At 38.3% G+C, this 19,159-nt stretch overlaps 1 protein-coding gene across 1 annotated transcript in view; it reads left to right on the forward strand.

The window, feature by feature from the left end:
- mao (monoamine oxidase) overlaps positions 1–19,159 on the forward strand; it is a 167,504-nt gene that overhangs the window by 69,729 nt on the left and 78,616 nt on the right. The window contains exons 4-5 of the mRNA XM_028799762.2: positions 1,334–1,438; positions 16,299–16,390. Coding sequence (XP_028655595.1) covers positions 1,334–1,438; positions 16,299–16,390 — 197 coding nt within the window. The remainder of the gene's footprint in view (positions 1–1,333; positions 1,439–16,298; positions 16,391–19,159) is intronic.

Below are 19,159 nucleotides of genomic sequence, written 5' to 3' on the forward strand. Positions count from 1 at the left end.
ACATCAACATACATTATAATAACAGCTCAGTGATATGAATTATTATACCTGTGAGTTGTCATTTAGCTGGTTTGGCTGCATTTCCCTACTCGATCAAGGGTGTTGTCATTTTTCCCTTATTCCATATGGATGGGTCAGAAAAGACATAAATATATGCAAGTTCTCCCATCAAGTTATCTTTTATAAATTGACTTTTGCGTGGAAAATTGTATATGCAGATTACATGCATATTTTTGTGCTTATGAAAGTTTTATACATCTGAATTACATTACAGGGCATACACATGCACACATTCACATCGGGCCTGTATATTTGCCAGTTAAGTTATTGGATATTTACTGTAGGCCTGAAACAGGAAGTTGGAGTCTCTTGTAAATATAGATATATAAATATATTTGTGGAACCCCTTTTATCTACTTATCAAGCCTAATTAACTTTACTTATAAAAATCAAAGGTGAAAGCAAGGGCAAGTCATTCTTCTGTGTGACTATTTCTGATTCAATACCTAGGTAGGATTCTTTTGGATGTCACCACAACTCAACAGTTGGCTTATTAAATATTTATCATAGCTCAGGTTCTTAAATTCCATAGCATTAACTACAGTTTGTTTCAAGCAGTTATTTAGTTAGTGTAAAAACATAAAATGATGTAATTGAACAAAATGTATGTGTGTAAGTACAGAAAATAGGACAGAATGATCAAACTTGTTTGTGTTTTGCGTACGTGACAAAAAGCATATATACTTTCTGTAAGTTTTCTTTCAATGATGTGTGTGACAAGAAAATGTACCTTTAGGGTAAAGACTTTACCAATTGGAATAATACAAAATGAGTCAGGACGCTATTTTTATTGCTTACGTGGTCTACGATCAGGAGACTAGAAAAGCTATAAAAGAGCAAGGACATCTGCGCTCGAGGCAGATGAAATGCGGTGTCCTAGGACTGTATTTCTCTGTCATTTTACCCTTGCCTGGTATGTATCAATAAAAGGTTTTTACTAATTTTAATTTTCTTCTCTGTCTTCAGTCACAAAAAGTGTCCACATTATCATGTTTTCAAAGCTTCAGTTTTCCTCTTTGATGATTAAAAAAATTGCATAATGTAATGGCCTTTTTAATGAATTGAAATCATTTTGTTTTAGGAGAAAATATAAAATGTTAATTTGTAGTCACACTGACATTAGAGATTTCTTCACCTCTGTGTTCTGATGCACTGACTTAATATGTTGTGAATATATTCATTATGCATGCAATGTAAATGTATAAAATACTAAAATCTCTTTTAAAATGATCTTGTTTATTGTTTAATTTTGTGTATCTGTGCTTATTTTTAGGGAAAATCATATCCTTTCAAGGGGCCATTCCCTCCAATGTGGAATCCTTTTGGTGTGATGGATTATAACAATCTCTGGAGGAAGATGGATGAAATGGGAAAGGAGGTACATTTTGCTCTTTTATATATTGATTCTACTGAATTAAACAATTCATGTCAACAACAATTTTCTGTCTATGTGTAGATGGATAGATATATTGTATTATAGTACTCAGATCACAGAATCGATAATCATATGAACAACAATTTATTGGTTTAGAAGTTCAGTCACATTCAGAAATATTATGTTCTAAATATACTTTGCATCATACACAAGGACTAAAGGTTTGCTGTGAATACAAATGGAATGCTTAGGGTTACATTAATTGAGAAGAAAATCAGGCCACTCTAGACATTCATTCTCTGGAAGCAATTAAAATGTATATCACCTAAGCCAGCGGGATGCCTCCTTGAGCATTTTAACAAGACACAGACAAAGTACCCAGGCAAGTGTCCAAAATAAGCAATTAAGCAGGTCCAGCTCTGAGCTCAGATTCTAAATATCCTGCTTCTTCTACCTGTGATGAGGATAAGTTCAAATAATAGAAGAAGTTGCCTTTTGGAAGACACATCCAAGATAGTTATTTTCAAGCAATTAGTGTCTGTCTTCTTAATTTATTATCTTCTCAAAGGAAATTAGAACCTTGTGGTATAGTGGGTCTGAGGTGAAACAGCTGGTCCATTTTTAAATAAATAAATAGCCGGCTTGATCTCTGTGAGTGTGCATGGCCACACGTCTGTGAGAGGTGATTGAGACAGAGCACGCCTACATGTGAGGGTGTGTTCTGTCTTAATTGCTTTGTTGGCTTTCCGCAGTTCGCGATTGAGGTACTGCTCCCACTGAGGCATTTAAGAGGGAGCCGGCCCAAGGAAAGAGAAAAGAAAAGGATAGAAAAGAAAGAAAGGAGGTTAAAGGAAGGAGAGAGAAGGAGGCAGGAAGATGGGAGAGAGAGCTGGTGCAAGAATGAGCGAGCAAGGGAGTGAACGAGAGGGGAGGTAGGCAGCTGTGAGGAGAGCCCCAGTAGAAGAGCATGAGGCTGATGCTCAGGAGCTGCTAAAGTGGATCACTCCGGCTGAGCATTTGGAGTGTTTGTGAGTGATCAGGGGTGTGAGTAACTTTCAGCAGAAGCCTGGGAAGGCATCGGAAGTCAGAGGATCAGATTGGGAGCCTTGCTGGAGCTTTGGCCAGGAAGAGCCTTGGTCCAGATGGGGAGCCCGCTGTTGAGCCATGGAGCAGGGACACAGGCCTACAGTTTAAGAAGGATGGCTATGCCTGTCAGTTTGGTGTTTTCTGCTCCTGCAAGGTCCGGTCAGGAAAACGGAAGGAGAGGCCAGGATAGTAACATTTAGTGACCTGGCAGAGAACAAAATCCAAGTCCTTCTATCTATCTATAAAAACTTGTCAGTAAATCAATCAATCAAATTTTGCAGCACACAACAAACTACCATAATAAGGAGCACACTGTGTTAAAATATACATCACTCCATAATGTTCTTCTTTAATGTTCAGCATGTGCCAAACACCAGTCCAAGCAAGACTGAGAAGATTGAGGAGATCTGAAAATGTAATGCCTGGCTCAGATCTTGGTGTAGAATTGAGGGGCATAGATTTATGGGACATCAGGACTCCTTCGGGAACAGATTTGACCTGTTCTGCTGTATTTGATAACATTTGAAATGGCAGGACACTAATGTGTTGTGGATGCATATGAGTAGGCTAGTTAAGAATTGTTTAAATTAGGTTATGGGTGAATGAAGTGTAGACCAGACCAGATTTATAACTTTACAAAAAGGAAAAAAATTAGTACTGTATAATACAAATGTACTAGATAGATTAGAAGTTTCTAGTCCACAGTTAAAAAGCCTACATAACATTAGCAATATACACCAATCAGTCACAACATTTAAACCCACATGCCTCATGTTGTGTACGTAACCCTGGTGCCACCAAAACAGCTCTGACCCATTAAGGCATGGGCTCCACAAGACCTCTGAAAGTGTCCTGTGGTATTTGGCACCAAGACATTAGCAGCAGATCCTTGTAAATTGGGAGGTGGAGCCTCCATGAACTGGACTCAATCGGATTGAGATCTGAAGAATCTGAAGGTCAAGTGAACTCTTTGTCATGTTCCTCAAATCATTCCTAAACATTTTTTTTCTTTGTGGCAGGGGAACATTATTCTGCTGAAAGTGGCCAATGTCATCAGGGAACACTGTTGTCATGAAGGGATGTTTGTGGTCATAGTAACAGCTACATGAATGACTGGACCCAAGGTTTCTGAGCAGAACACTATACAGAAAATCACACTGCCTGTGCTGACTTGCCTTTTTCCATTCTTCCATTTTATGTAGCTGTACATATTGTGGAACATGCCCCAGACACAGACAGGCAGACACGTTTAAGTCACCCACACACGTTTATTTACAACCATATTTACAGTTAAGTGCTCACAAATTCCAAGTCCCCAAAGTCCTGGCCACAACGCAATGCTTTCTCCTTCAGGTCGCCTCCTTATCTCTCCTCCAGACTTCGTCCTTCTTCCACCCGACTCTCGTCGTCGTATGAGGGGAGGCTGCCCCTTTTATGCACACCCAGATGTGCTCCAGGTGCTTCCCAGCAACCTTCCACCGGCACTCCCCAGTGTGGTGGAAGTGCCGGCTGCATCCCTGGAAGCACGCCGGGTGTCCCTGCCCCTCTTCCCCCCAGAACTTCCTGGTGTGGCGGAAGTGCTGAGGTCCAGGGCTCCCAAGGCATCCGGGTGCCCCCTGGCGGTGACCACGGGCCCCTACAGGGTTGCGCTTCCATGCTCTGAACCCGTGGTCCCCACAGCCAGCAGAGTAGTCACCCCCACGTGGTCTGGGGCAGGCGTAAGCCCTCTTCCGGTCCTCAGGGTCACTCCCCCAGCCACCTGCGACAATATGTATGATATAATCTGCCTAAATAATCAACATGGGGATAAATATAATTTAGAAGGATATGAGTTTTTTAGGAAGGGTAGGAAAAATCAAAAAAGGCATGGGGTCACCATTCATGTAAATTCAGAATTTGAATAGATGGCTTCTTCAGTTTAATGATAAGGCTCATCTTGTTGAGGATTTAAACAGAGAGTGATAGTGACAGAGGCCTGAAACTGGTAGTATGTTATAGACTCCAAATGCAGACAATTTGCATCTTTAGAACAATATTAAAAAAGCAAGTTTAGTGGTGGATGATATAGGCATGGGGGAATTTAATTACCCCAAGTATTTACTGGTCTAGCCTTATAAATAGTGAATCACAAGAGCAGGAGATTTTAGACATAGTCAGTGAGTATTTTAGCATAATATTTTAAAGCACAAATGAGCGGGCAGGCCTGTCTAGATTTAGTATTTTGCACTAATAAAATACAATTCATGGGGCAGATGTGATTGAATCATTAGGATCACAATCCAATGCATTTGACAGTGTTTTCTTTTGTTCATAAACAAAAAAGTGTTTATTTTAACTTTAGTAGAGAAAACTTTGATCAGATTCTGCAAAATCTTAGAAAGATAAACTGGGATAAGCTTTAAGCAATTAGACAGGAGGAGCAGTGGAACAGGTTTAAAAATTTTGCATCTGATGCAGGAGAAGTTCATCCCAAAATTTAACATCAGTAAGGCAGAGTTTGCATAAGGTGGAAGATGGCACAGAGAAGACCGAATGCACACTGGGGTTGTAACCAGATGGCAACAATTAAATAACAAAGCTCAGTACATGTAGCCAAAATCCTAGTCAAAAAACAAAGCAGTAGGTCATAGGCCAAAATGGGTGTTCATAACCAGAGCCAAGAAACAAAAGGCAAACCATAATCAGAGAATAGAAGAGAATTCCTAACCAGTGTGACCACATGGGAGGAGCTAGACAGCCCCAAACCACAGACACCATAAAGCACACCACACATTGAGTGAATACAATAAAGGATTTCACCGACTTTTGCCCCACCTCTAACTTGTCCATGTGTGGCAGCGGGCTTCCTTTTATGGCAAACTCGGGAATGCTTCCGGTGCCAGACTTCACTTCCAGACTCCATTTTCCTAGCACCCCTGCAGGTGTCCTGACTGGGTTCTCATATGAGGACCACTGCCACCTATTGCATGGGGGATGGAATCAATCCCAAGTTCTGGCTTCTGCCGGTCCATCCGTTATTTTATACCAGCTGGGCACAGAGTTATCTTTCCGCCCAGCCAGCCAATCTGTCCATTGTTCCTCTCAGGCCTTCCATCCAGGTAATAATCCGTGTTCCTCCTGGCCAGGATGTCCGTTCTCCTCCTATACCAGGCAGAATCAAAAACTAACTATAGGAAAAGACGCAAAGTTTTTTCTTTCAGTAATCCAGTCTTGAATGAATTAGGTACAGTTGGCTCCAGCTTTTTAAAAAATTGCACTAGTGACACCCTAAGAACTAGTCCTCAACATCTCACCATCAATAGTGAGAACAAGACGGTACTTTGGAAGAACTTGTATCGTTTATAAACACAATTTAAGGAAGTGATGAATACAATGATTAGACTCCTTGGCTTTATAAACCCCAAAAAACATATTTTAACAGTAACATATTGAAGAGAACTTAGCAGTAGATAAATAAGGAGCTGATAAAGTCTGCAGGACTTTTCTCACAGGACAAATAATACAGCCAATCAATCAATCAATAAATAAATTTATACTGTGCAGATACATTGGAAGGAAGCATTGAATTGCCTGATAGCAGTGGGCACTTCTTAGCACACTGTGGTATAATGGGGTTGTGGCTTATTTTTCATGACTTCTGCCAAGAACACCCATTATGGCAGAATAATAGAAAGTGGCCATGATAACCCAAGGGTTTTGTTCTCTGTAGTTAATAAACTACTCGAACCCGCATCTGGCCCAACTACCTCTTCTACTGAAGTCTGTGAGGAAGTCCTCCACTTTTTCCGTAACAAAATTAAAGATCTAAATAATTCAACTAACATAAATACATCATCTGTTTATATCGCTCCCTGTTTTCCCACTCCATCCAGCTCCTTCTCTAAGTTCTCACCAGTCACATCTGCGTTTGTTAATAACCTGCTTTGTAAGATGAGGCCGACTACTTGTGTACTGGACCCCATCCCCACCACACTACTTAAATCCTGCCTTCATGCCATAATCCCGACTGTTACAACAATAATAAACTCATCCCTTGACACTGGCTCCGTGCCGCTCACTTTTAAAATTGCTTCTGTAACCCCAATGTTAAAAAAGTCTGGCCTTGATGCTGACAATCTTAACAATTTCCGGCCTATTTCCCACTTACCTTTCCTGTCAAAAGTTCTTGAGCGTGTTGTAGCTTCCCAACTCACCAATTACCTAACCTCTAATAATCTGATGGAACCCTTTCAGTCTGGTTTCAGGGCGCGGCACAGCTGTGAAACTGCTCTGCTACGGGTAACCAATGATTTGCTTATGGCAGCAGACTCTGGACAAACTAGCATATTAATTCTGTTAGACCTCAGTGCAGCATTTGACACTGTTAGACATGACATCCTACTGTCCAGAATGGAGAACATGCTGGGTATCTCTGGCACTGCCCTCCAGTGGTTCAAGTCCTATCTGACTGATAGGCAAGAGTTTGTTAGTCTTGGCAACAGCAGATCCAGCTCAGCGCCAGTCACACAAGGAGTCCCTCAGGGCTCTGTCCTCGGTCCTCTGCTTTTCTGTATTTATATGCTTCCCCTTGGCCATATTATCCGTAGTTATGGATTGGGTTATCATTTTTATGCAGATGATACTCAGCTCTACTTCAATGTTAAAAGTGGAACTTCATCAGAGCTTTCTCAGCTCACAACCTGCCTTAGTGAAATTAAAACCTGGATGGAGCAGAACTCTTTAAAATTAAATTGCAATAAAACTGAACTCCTGCAAATTGGGACTAAAATGCAACTTAATAAAATGAGCTCCTTCCCAGTCCATCTTGGCGGTGATCTCATCAGACCTGCCTCTACTGTAAAAAATCTTGGTGTCATTTTTGATTCCTCCCTCACTTATTCCACCCACATAAATCACATTAAGAAACTTTCTTACTTTCACTTCCGTAACATATCCCGTGTTCGCTCCTTCCTCTCCTTCTCTAATGCTGAGAAACTTGTCCATGCTTTTATCACATCCCGCATCGATTATTGTAATTCCCTACTGGCAGGTGCCCCTTCTAATCTTATATCACAGCTCCAGCTTATTCAAAACTCAGCTGCAAGAGTCCTTACTCGAACCAGCAGCAGCGAGCACATCACACCCATCCTGCTCCGTCTTCACTGGCTCCCTGTGTCCTACAGAATCGAATATAAAATCCTACTAATAACATACAAAGCTTTAAATAACCTCGCACCAAACTACATCAGTGACCTCCTCCATCACTATGTGCCTGCCCGCCCACTAAGGTCCTCTGATTCTGGTAATCTTGTTGTGCCCCACACTAATCTACACTCTATGGGTGACAGGGCCTTCAGCTGTATAGCGCCCAGACTCTGGAATGACCTACCAAAATTAATCAGGTCAGCTGACTCCATGAATTCTTTTAAAAAACAACTCAAAACTCATCTGTTCAGGAAGGCTTTTAGCTCTACTTGACTTTATTCCCTTTCTCTCATTTTACTTCTCTGTCAAGATGCCAATGTAACCTGTATGGGTGTGTGCTAGACCATCAATTATGTTGTCTGTTTTTTTTTCAGAATTTACTGTCTTAATCTTCTTTGTTTATTTATCTGGTTTGTACAATGCTATATACTGTATATTCTGTCGTTCTTTATTTATTCTGTAAGTGTCTTGAGCATGGGAAAGGTGCTATATAAATAAAATGTATTATTATTATTATGATGGCATCAAGTATAAGCACTGTGCTCAGGCATTAGCAGCACATTTTTTCCAACTGCAACTTGTAGAGAAAGCTTTCAGCCATACAAAAATTTTGCCATAAATCAAACCATTTATAGCATATACATATTTTACTCTATAGAAGATCAGCAGAATTAGAAAATTGCAGTTTCGATGACTAGCAATTCCTTTCTAAATTCAAGAAAGAAAATGCACGTTCCTGCATTCCTTTTGCAATATAATTATGTAGATTAAAAAGGCTCTATAGCTACAATTCTTTTGCATGATTCATCTCCAAAGCTGAGCTGGAATTTTGCCATGGCTCAACACAGCAACCCCTCCCAAATTGTGTTGACTTTTTCCAAGACATAGAAAAAAGTAACCTTTAGTCAACTCCTCTCATCCTGGAATGAATCTGATTACACAATCGGATTAGGCATTAAAGGCATTTTTCAAATGTGTAGTGCACCAAATTAACATTTTATACAGTCCATTATCATCACCAAGAGCTTGCCTTGTATCATTCTGTAGAGAAATCTAAAGGAGTTTTTCATCCTAGAAGTATCCATGAACTACACAATGTGTGATAAATATAAAGGATATTATTGATGTTTATCTATTATGAGGGTGGAAACCTCTGGACCTTTCAAATGCTTAGGTTTTCTTGCTTGTGTTTAAACTGCTGCTTGGAAAGCGAAGGATGTAATGTGAGCATATGCTACCTCTGAAAACAGCATTTAGACTGCTAGGGTTTGTGGAAGTCTTTTTCTTGCTTGCTTTTTCTTCTTTCACACACAAACAGATATCAAAAGTTTTGGTGCTGATTGCTTAAATTGGTTTTCAGGGGATATTCACTGATCTTTCAGAAATTCTGAAAGTTAAACTTTCATTTTTGGTTGTGAAAAAACAGGCAGATAGGAGATTCAGTAAAGAAAAGATTGTGAACTAATTCTGCAAAGACAGCAGAAACAGTTCTGATCCTATCAGGGTAAATTTATTTAAGGAGCTTTGTGATTAACTCTTTCAGGGCTGATGTTGACTTTTGTTGAAATTCAGGGGCACAGGACGGTAGTCCACCGTAAACAACGACAAAACTCACCATTATGTTTTAGTTCAACTCTCTTTGCTAGAAGGCTTCGTTGATTTTACCTCGATTCCCTGTGCATGCGTGAGTAGCAAAGAGCAAACAACCTCTAAAATGGCATCGACTTCTAACGAGAGACCAAAGCGAATGCACAAAGCAAAATAGTCAGTGGACGACGTTTTGCGTATTATCGCCAAATTGGACTCTGACTTGCAAGAGTCCAATTTTGATGCAAGTGATCTGAAGATGGAGATTGAAAACGAAAGTGAGGTAACTGGCTTCAGCTGATCGGTCCCTAGATGATCATGGTGCTGAACACGCTTGTGTAGCCGATGAGCCAACAGCAACATTTGCCTGGGAGGACCACCACTTACAGTGGCAAGAGGTACAAAACAGATTGTGTAGCACTACCACATGAAGACAGGCCAGGCAGTCGGTCCGCCATGCTATCCTGCTGGCCATCATGCTGCTCCTACACAACCACCAGAGACGCTGAACAGGAGCCGACAGCAGCAGACATTTTACGCTGATTTATATGTGAAACCTTTGCTTTGTGTGCTTTTCAGAAAATGGAGTTGCCTGCAAAAAATATTCAGCCCTCAAAGAGTTAATGCTGAATGGGGAAACAAAAGATCAGTGCAGTCATTGATTCATGCCGAACTGTAGATGGAAAAGTCCATCACTGAACTGTTGTCTTTGGGATACTGGAGCCATTTTAAACATTTACCAGTGACCAGAATGATGTTGCAAAGTACAATTTTCTTCAAAGTCAGAAGCAAATGCAAAGGTTAATTTTTTTGCCTCAGATATTTCCTGACCTGTGTCTCCTTTAATTTAGTTTTAAGAAGTTAATGTCACAACCCTGACAAAAAGAATAGAATACTTCCAGGGTAACCCAAATCCAGAAGAAAAAGGTCATTTTAAATCATTTTTGGAGAGTGAGCTCAGGGGTGACTCTGGGTAGAGTGCCCTAGGTAATCCCCTGAGAGTTCACTTGAGGGAGCCACCTGAGAGGGCCAAAGAAAATCTTCAGGATGTTGCAGCAGGTTTTAAGGAAATGTCTAACTTTTCCTGGACAGAATAAAATCACTTCCTGTTAATAAACCATTGCCTCCTCAAAGGTGAGTTCTTCTGTCCATCACAGTTGTCATTCCTTGAATGATAGGTCTTTGTTTTGGCTTGAGTCCATCTCGTGCCTTCTGACTTAAGAAGTCTCTGCAGAGATGTCAGTTCAACTCTGATTTAAACGCTTGTTATCAGATGAAGAACAGGAAGATCCTGGCACAAGCTAGAGTTCAGTCATTTTAGTCTGTAATGTAAGCGGGGGTTTTGTGCAGCTGGATGTCTGTTAAACCTGCTGCCTTAATAGGCCTGGTGTGCCACTAGCGTCAAACAGCATGGGTAATGACCACCTTTTCCTATAGTGGCATATGAAATGAAGGAACAGGATCTGACAGCAACAACGGCAGTTTTTTCATTCTTGTATCCCATAACTAGAAAAGTCACATTTTAGGAGCAGCATGGAATCAGTTTGATAAAAACAGTAAAATCAGACCTGCAAAGCTCGGTTCACCTGAATAAATTGTGATTGGCAATTAAATGAGTATCATCAGTGTTCATCAGACTCACAAGAAAGGGTTTGTAGGTTCCTGCTTAGCCTTTTGGAAGGTTGGTTAGACTATTAGTCTTTTCAAGATTATGTGAATTAACACCAAGCATTTTGTTCCCAGAGATGAGCACACATGGAACAGTTCTTTATTCAATGTAAAGAATGGCATGCTTAAAAAAATTAAACAAACCACATATACACTTTTATGTTTCACCTGGAACAAGTTTTTATTTTTTCTAATATCTGCTGTTTTTTTTATAGTTAGGCTTGTGTTAAGGTCAACTACATTATCACCTTAAATACAGTTTTGAAAAATGTATGCTTTCTATACATTACATAAGATGTATTAGAAAATAGAGTTTTTCCATTTAACATTTTTACACTCATTTTGCTGTTGGAACACTGGCAGTTTAAATGACGTACTCTAGTATACACAGTGAGACAGCAAATTTGAAGTATAAAGTCCAAAGCTTTAGCAACTAAGCTAAACTGCAATGAAACATGTTTAAGTCTGCAAAATTTTCTTATTACATAAGCATGCTTTTCTTAAATATTGTGCAGTTTAGGTTTGCACTAGGATTAGTCTGAATATGTATAATTTATTATTACATTATACGCTATAAGATAAATAATAAAAGTTCCACTGTTCTCTTTGTTTTCTCTGTAAATGGTTACACCCTCTTAATGTGCATGAGTATTCTTATCACTCATTAAATCACTAGTAAAATAACTGCCAACTATTTCAGTCTGCTCAGTAAGGATCTACATGCCGATGCCTATGGGCTTAAGGAGCAAGGGTAATATCCATTAGGTGGACTGATTGCTACACACAGTAGCTGCACAGCTAATCTCTTTGCTGTCATCTGTAATAAAAACATCTTTCAGTGAGCACCTGACAAAACACCCTGTCATAATATATCCACCTATTAATCTGTTTATCAAACCTGTGTTTAATCCAGTTTCAGAGCTCTGGAGAGTCAAAACCTATCTGTGCAGTTCAGAGAGGAAGGCAGGAAAGAAGCATAGACTGGACACCAGTCCATCACAGGGCACTCTACTGGACTTGCACACAGAGGGAAATTCAGAGTTACTCACATAATACTTTTTTTTTTTTTAAATATTTGACATCCACTAATGTCCTGTATCCTATGCTAATGTATAGTCACCAATTATTCTAAAGTGGATATTTATACATTAGAGAGCCGCTTCACTCCATTCAGAGAGCCGGAGTTGGGAGGCAGAGGACAGAACTTGCAAGTGGAGGAGTGAGGGCGGCAGCAGAGAAGGAAAAGAAAAGAAAAGAGAAAAGAAGAAAAGAATTGAAAGGACTGAGTAATTGTGACTGTTTGGGGACACTGTGCTGTGTGCTAAGAGAGAAATAAAAACAGCGTGCATTTTGGACGTCTGTGTGTCCTGGTGTATGTCTGTAGCCGGGCTGATCTTCACAATATATACATATTAATCTTCTTCTGTTCCATGCCAAGAAACTTTTCCTGGCCAAATCTGTGAGAAAATTTTATGGCTTGATAAAATACTGGCTTGATCCCTTTTCCCAGTTAGTACCTCTAAGTAGTGCTCAGGGTTATTTTTCTAGGATTTCCTTTTACTTTAATGAGCTCACCACTGCCTTGTAATTCTTGACTACTTTCACAGGCAGTGTTATTCTAATTATAAAATATTTTTTAGTTTTAGTCCTTACTCGGGTTTTGATTTTTTTAATTTAGTTTGACATTTTCTAATTTTAATTTTTATTTAGTTTTTTGTTCTTTTCAGCTTTTCAGTTTTTCAGCAATTAACTTTTAGTTTTTGCCACATTTTAGTAGCTTTGTATTACTCACCAAAATGTCCACAGTTTTGCACATGTGAAAATGTAGCTTTCTTTATTGCTGTCAAATTGTATATCATTCATGTTGTATCTGTCAATTTTCTGATGATGATGTGACAGTTCAAGATTTTCAGTATAATGAAAAATGCAAGAATCAAATGACAAGAGTGCTCTGTTGTAACTTGTTACTTTAACCTTCAACAAGTTTAAGCAAATGATTATTTAGTTTAATTTCCAAAACTCTTGTTTTATTTATTTTTGAGATTCACTTTGTCAACAGTAAGATTATTTTCTGATATCACCTGAGAATGACCATACAGTATGTCATCTACTCATTTTGAAATTTTGCAAGTGAATTCTTTTGGGGGAAGTCTTACTTTGCTTATTTTTTAGATACTGTTGAAGTTACAACTTGAACTGTGTTAATAATAGCTGAAATAGATACAAATGTTTTTCCATGTATAGTTGCATTTTGTCAAGCATATCATTTACATTAAATACTGAACATCCGTTTATAGCAACAGATAAGCTACATGCAAAACTGGGGTACTTCCCTGGGAGTCTAAATTGGGAGGGTGTAATTTAACACAACACGTAGGAATATTTGGCATTTGAGAGAGTTTAATGGCACACTTCTAACATCCAGCACGTAAACGATATCTGAAGTTACCTGCATTCAATCCACATACACATAGGGAGTACATTCAAACACCATACAGACACTGACTGGGCACTTATGCTACTGAATAATAATAATAATAATAATTTTTATTTATATAGTGCCTTTCCCATTCTCAAAGTGCTTCACAAATAGTTAAATGAATACATTAGGAATTAAGCAAAGATGAAATAAATAAGATAGGAAACAAACTAATATCAGACACAAATTATAGATAAATATTTGAAAGTCGAACTTTTGAATTACATTATGAAACAAGCAGAAGAAAAGCCATGAAGAAATACCAACTCTGGTACTCCTACATGTAGGAATCTAAATAAAGATGTTAGAGTTAGTCACAGTTATAAAGAATAGTGAATAGGATAAGAGTGGATTTTGTTAGCAGTTTTACAGCCAAACGCTGGACAACATGAACCAGTCAAAGGCCATTTGTTTGCTGTTCAGTTCAGATCTAACAATCCCAGCCAGACCACTGCACTGTTGCAAAGTAAACAGACTAGACAAAGTCGTCTCATTTAGAGATGCAATGTTTTTTTTTTCTATTTTAGCATGACATATCAAGATTGCAGTCTGCAATTAACCAAATGGTTCTAATGATTTACCATTGATGAGCTGTATGTTAAACATGGCTTTTGTTAGGTAAAGAAAGTTAGCAGCACAATATAGAGCAGATCTGGTACATTACTCCGTTAAAACAAACCCTGAGCAGGATGGCATACTTCAGAATTACAGTGCTGAAGAGCTCACAAGCATAACACATCCCGATACACTGTTAAAAACTTTGCAATACTGGGGGCATTCTAAATATATTAAGATAATTGCACCCTATCTATTTGCTGTCGATGAAGCATTTAACAGAGAATTTATATACGATATAGTGTGACAAGAATGTGCTCTATGACACCGCACCATCATTTTTGAAACATCCGTACTAATAACCTGATTAAAACTAAATGCATATGTGTAACTTTGGCTCAGTTGATAACATGAATATTGCACTGCAAAGGTATCCTTAACAAGCAAGCAATATCTGAGTAATGTAAAGCTGAAATTGCTGAAATTCTTACCTTGTTTGATGTATAAAGATAACATTTTTTAATTCGTGGAAGTACCTATTCAAGCTTCACAAATCCTTCATGGCTCTAATTTTAAAACTATTTAGCTGTATCTTTCAAAGTAACATGTGACATGTTGTAATTTACATATCTTTTCATTGAAGTTTAGTGAAAGTTGTCTGCCAAATTTATCAGGGCATCTGTAACTCACTGTCAATTATGGCAAATGAAGTCCACAGAATAAGATATTGACAAGTGATGAGGCTTTGGTATTCACTCGTAGTTCTAGGAGGGAAAGTTTGCTAATGGATGAACTGATCAATGAAATCTACAGATTCAGACACCTACAGCTACACCTGCATATGTGCACAGGACAAAGCTCTTCTCTGAATTAATGTTACGACTGCACAGTTTTAAAAAATATTTAATTATGCAAAGAGAGTAGTGTGATGAAAATTACATAAACTAGTTTTGTTTTCATTTTTATTTTCTCCTTTTCATTTAGTTCTAGTTTTTAGATATGTTTTTCTTTTAGTTTTATTTTATGAAATGATTATTTTTCATTAATATCATGTTTCACAGAGGCCTTTAGAGGGGCTGCCCAGTTACTTTTTTATGTTTCTCCAATATAAAACCTCTGTCAGTTACAAGCTTTTTCCAAGTGTACTAAAGGTTTGCTAAAATCATTTTCTTGTTTACTATGGAGGAAAGACACGGTTTAGTTTATTTTATTTTTTACTTCAGTGTGCTGTAGTAACCTTGTAGTCTCTTGAGCTATTTAGCAAGTGGTCATGCCAATCAGATATGTACATCTAAGTGGACAGTGCTCTCTGCTGGTCTAAAACTAAAATATTACCACATTACCTAATTAAATGAGTCATAAGATATAAACATGTAATTAATATTACCTTTAGCAGAACAGCTAACACATTGAGTTCATCTGTTTAGACCTTGTTTTAAGTCTGTATATATTTTTTTAATTCTAGTTAACAGAAGCTGCGGAACAAGTACCCTCAAATTTTCTTTTCACTCTTTTTGTAATGACAGCAGACACACAAAGCGTTGCCCATCACAAACTCCACATGCGGTGACTTGGCACAGGATTCAAAGCTAAGGAACTGAAAATTTACGGCATTAGTGCTATGTGCTATGTGCTAAGCCACTGTACTACCCATGTTAGGTTTATATAATTTAATATTGTCTCATGTGTGTATTCCAAAAAACTCTTCTGAAAGTGAACACTAACTTTCAGTGAGGGTTTTCTTTATATAGGACTGAACTCAGAAGAGATGTGGCTATGTGAGTGGAGGAAGTGACTGCATTGGTCTTCCAGAGTTTTCTCCTATTCCATTTTAAGCAAACCGATAAAACAAAAAATAGCAAAAGTGTTACACTCCCTGTATTAACCCAGCACAAACCCATAAAATCCATAAATATACAGGTTAGATTAATTGATGACTCTAAACTAGCCAGGTATGATGGTGTGACCTGCAATGGAATAGTGCCCCATTTCTTGTTGGATTTGATGCTAACTGTTTGAGCTACATCTCTTCATAATCCTGATTTGGAATAAGTGAAGTGTAGTAATGGATGGATGGAAAAATGAGTACACATGCCTGACACACTGCATTTGTTTTCAGACATGTGCTGCATTAGATAAAGGAATATAACTATTTTGATTTTAAAGAAAACAGACTTCATGAATAAAAGAATGAATTAGACTAAAAACATAAATTTGAGTTTTAAAAAGAAATACTGCACATTTAACTGTATTGAATTAAATTCACATTGCAGACATCACCTAATATAATCTTTCATTCTGTAGATTCCCAATGAGGCACCTTGGAATGCACCACATGCAGAAGAATGGGACAAAATGACAATGAAGGAGCTCTTTGATAAGCTTTGCTGGACAAGGTACATTATCATTCTTTTTGACCTGCTTATTTTTTGTTTTAAATCATATATGCCTACTTCTTAAGGATTTGAGTTATTTATCACACTTTGCTAGTTAAAGCAATCTCTGATATCTCATTCCTATTTCCTATAGACATCTTATATGTCTACATTCCTATTTCCTTAGAAGGAATGCTCTGCATGTAATATTCTGAGCTTGTGAGGAAAATGCATGTCATTCATTTTTTCTTCATTTGATCCTTTTATGCAAAGTGACTTACATATTCACAGGTGTACATCTGTAGTGTCCAGATATTTTCTCAGTTGTACCTCCTTGTACTTTACAGTTCATCGCCTTAGCCATCACGTTACTTTTCTTAAGCTTCTACTAGGATAAACTATAATCTCCCATAATTCAGATATTAGTATTAAAATGTGAGAGTCAGGATTTGGCTGGGGCTCTGCCTTCTTCTACTCGTTTTTCCTACAGTTTGCCCTTGATCCTTCCTATTAATACCTGTTGCTATGCAGCTTGAAGAATGTGGCATTTACAGTATGTGATCGAAGGGACAAGAAAAATAAAATAGGGAGCATGCCAGAGAATTTTCACCCTAAAATTGTGAAGCTTTGGCAAAGCTATTCTACTGTTCTCATATTTTAATTTTATGTTTTTTGACCTTTTGCCAATTTTAAAATTTTTGCCTTTTTCTCATATTTTTTATACTTTTGCTCATTTCTCTTTGTACTTTTGTATTTGACCATCTGCCTACCTACTTGTAACAACTTTTTTTATCACTGGTTACGATTTAATTTCCATGTATGACTCAATATGTTGTTTCATCCATATGTGAACACTTATCTGTTGTGACCACCCGAAGCTTTCCATTAAAGTGGAAACAATATTTCCAAGTTTTAAGAAAATTTGTTAAATGACGGCTAGTAACCAAACAAAATTCGTAAGTAAAGTAGAAATGTTTCAAAAAGAAAGCTTTGTCACTAAGTTGACCATATACTTTATAACAAATGTTGGATGCATCTTATCCTAAGCAGCCATTTTACATAAAACTAGGAAACACAAGGACCTCCGGTCCATAAAAAATGGCGGTTCTTATAGAGCAAGCAGAACTTTTCCATTTTGACAAGATAGTGTTTTGTTTTCACCAAAAAAACTCGGCTTCAAAGACTATACTATACTAAATACTATTTTTCACCACGGTTAATAATCAATAAACACAATTCTTCCACTTGATTATGAATTCTGAAAATATATGATGCATCTACTGTGGGATTATCAATAGATGGGCTTGTGAGGGTCGAGCTCTTATTACCTTTATGCCTACTGGTAAGACACTCAGTAAAAGGTGATGCTTTTCTTCTGCCATGTCACTGTGTTGTCATTATACCTTTCCAAGGTTGCTGCAAGCTAAAAATTTTTGATTTTCCAGAACATATTTGATCAAAAGCTTTTGGTTAAGGCCAAGATAAAGGTTCTAGCCCCAATAGTTGTGAGTACCAGCAGGTTATGCCTTTGTATGTGCTTGATGGTACAGCAGATACTGCAGCTTCTTCTTCCTATCACATAATTTGCTTCTGCAATTTGCTTCATGTACAAGAGACACTGCTTTGTCACCTTCTTGATCAGCTTGCAATAAGGTTCCTCAAGCATGTATAGACCTACAGTTGTAAAACAAAGGTGGTTCATATAGGTCAAGCTGAACTGTTTAATTCTAGCAACACTCTCCTGTGATGTGCTTAACACTCATCTTTATTTTACTTTTTCATACAACAAAGTTCTTTGTCGCATTCGATGTTCAATAAACACAATACAGTAATCCCTCGCTGCTTCGCGGTTCACTTTTCGCGGATTCACGACTTTGCGGGTTTTTAAATACAAGTGATTGCCCGCCTATCGTGGAAGTTATGTTCCAGACCCATCAGCAACAGGAGAAAATCCGCGATATAGAAAGACCATATAAATAAACATTTTTATAGTTTAAGCCTTAAAATACCCATCCCACATGCTTTAAACACATGTAAACTTATAAAACACACTTTGTTAACACATATGATATGTGGATGTCGGGCTAAGGATATGAGTAACATCTCACTATTATAAAACATTTTAACTTCACGCAAGACAAGACAGTGAGACAGGAAAATTGGTGATGTACAGGCTTTTAAATTATTGACAGGCAGAGCGACAAGCAGCACAAAGCCAGCACAAAGTCCACTTCTCCTTAGCGTTCATTCAGCTCCCCACCCCCTTGACAATGCGAACTGCACCTCCGGGGAGGGGGGTTTGAGCTAACGTGCGTTCAGCCCTCACATACCCACACACACACTCCTCCTCCTTCCGAACGCGCAGAGCGACAAGCAGGCATTTTGGCAGAAGCAGCACAAAGTCCATTTCTGCTCAGCGTGAGTTCAGCTGCCCCCCTTCACAAAGCGAGTGCAGACACATTGACGTCTGATCGCTGCGTGCAGTGTTTAGTGTTGGTCTGCGGTGTTTAAGAATGTAGAAAGTGTTTAAGAGCATAGGAAGTGTTTATAAGAGCGTGGGAAAGGTTAACAAGAGAGTGAGAAAGGTTTATAAGAGTGTGGGAAGGATTTATAAAGCCTTAAAATATGTATAAATAATAAAATAAATATAGGTCTCTACTTCGCGGATTTTCACCTATCGCGGGGGGCTCTGGAACGTAACCCCCGCGATAGGTGAGGGATTACTGTATTTACACTGGACGCATACTATATGTACTATGTACTGGAGGATTATTAGCGAATGGGCTTGTA

The sequence above is a fragment of the Erpetoichthys calabaricus genome, chromosome 4 (assembly GCF_900747795.2).
Source record: "Erpetoichthys calabaricus chromosome 4, fErpCal1.3, whole genome shotgun sequence".
In the NCBI taxonomy this organism is placed as follows: domain Eukaryota; kingdom Metazoa; phylum Chordata; class Cladistia; order Polypteriformes; family Polypteridae; genus Erpetoichthys; species Erpetoichthys calabaricus.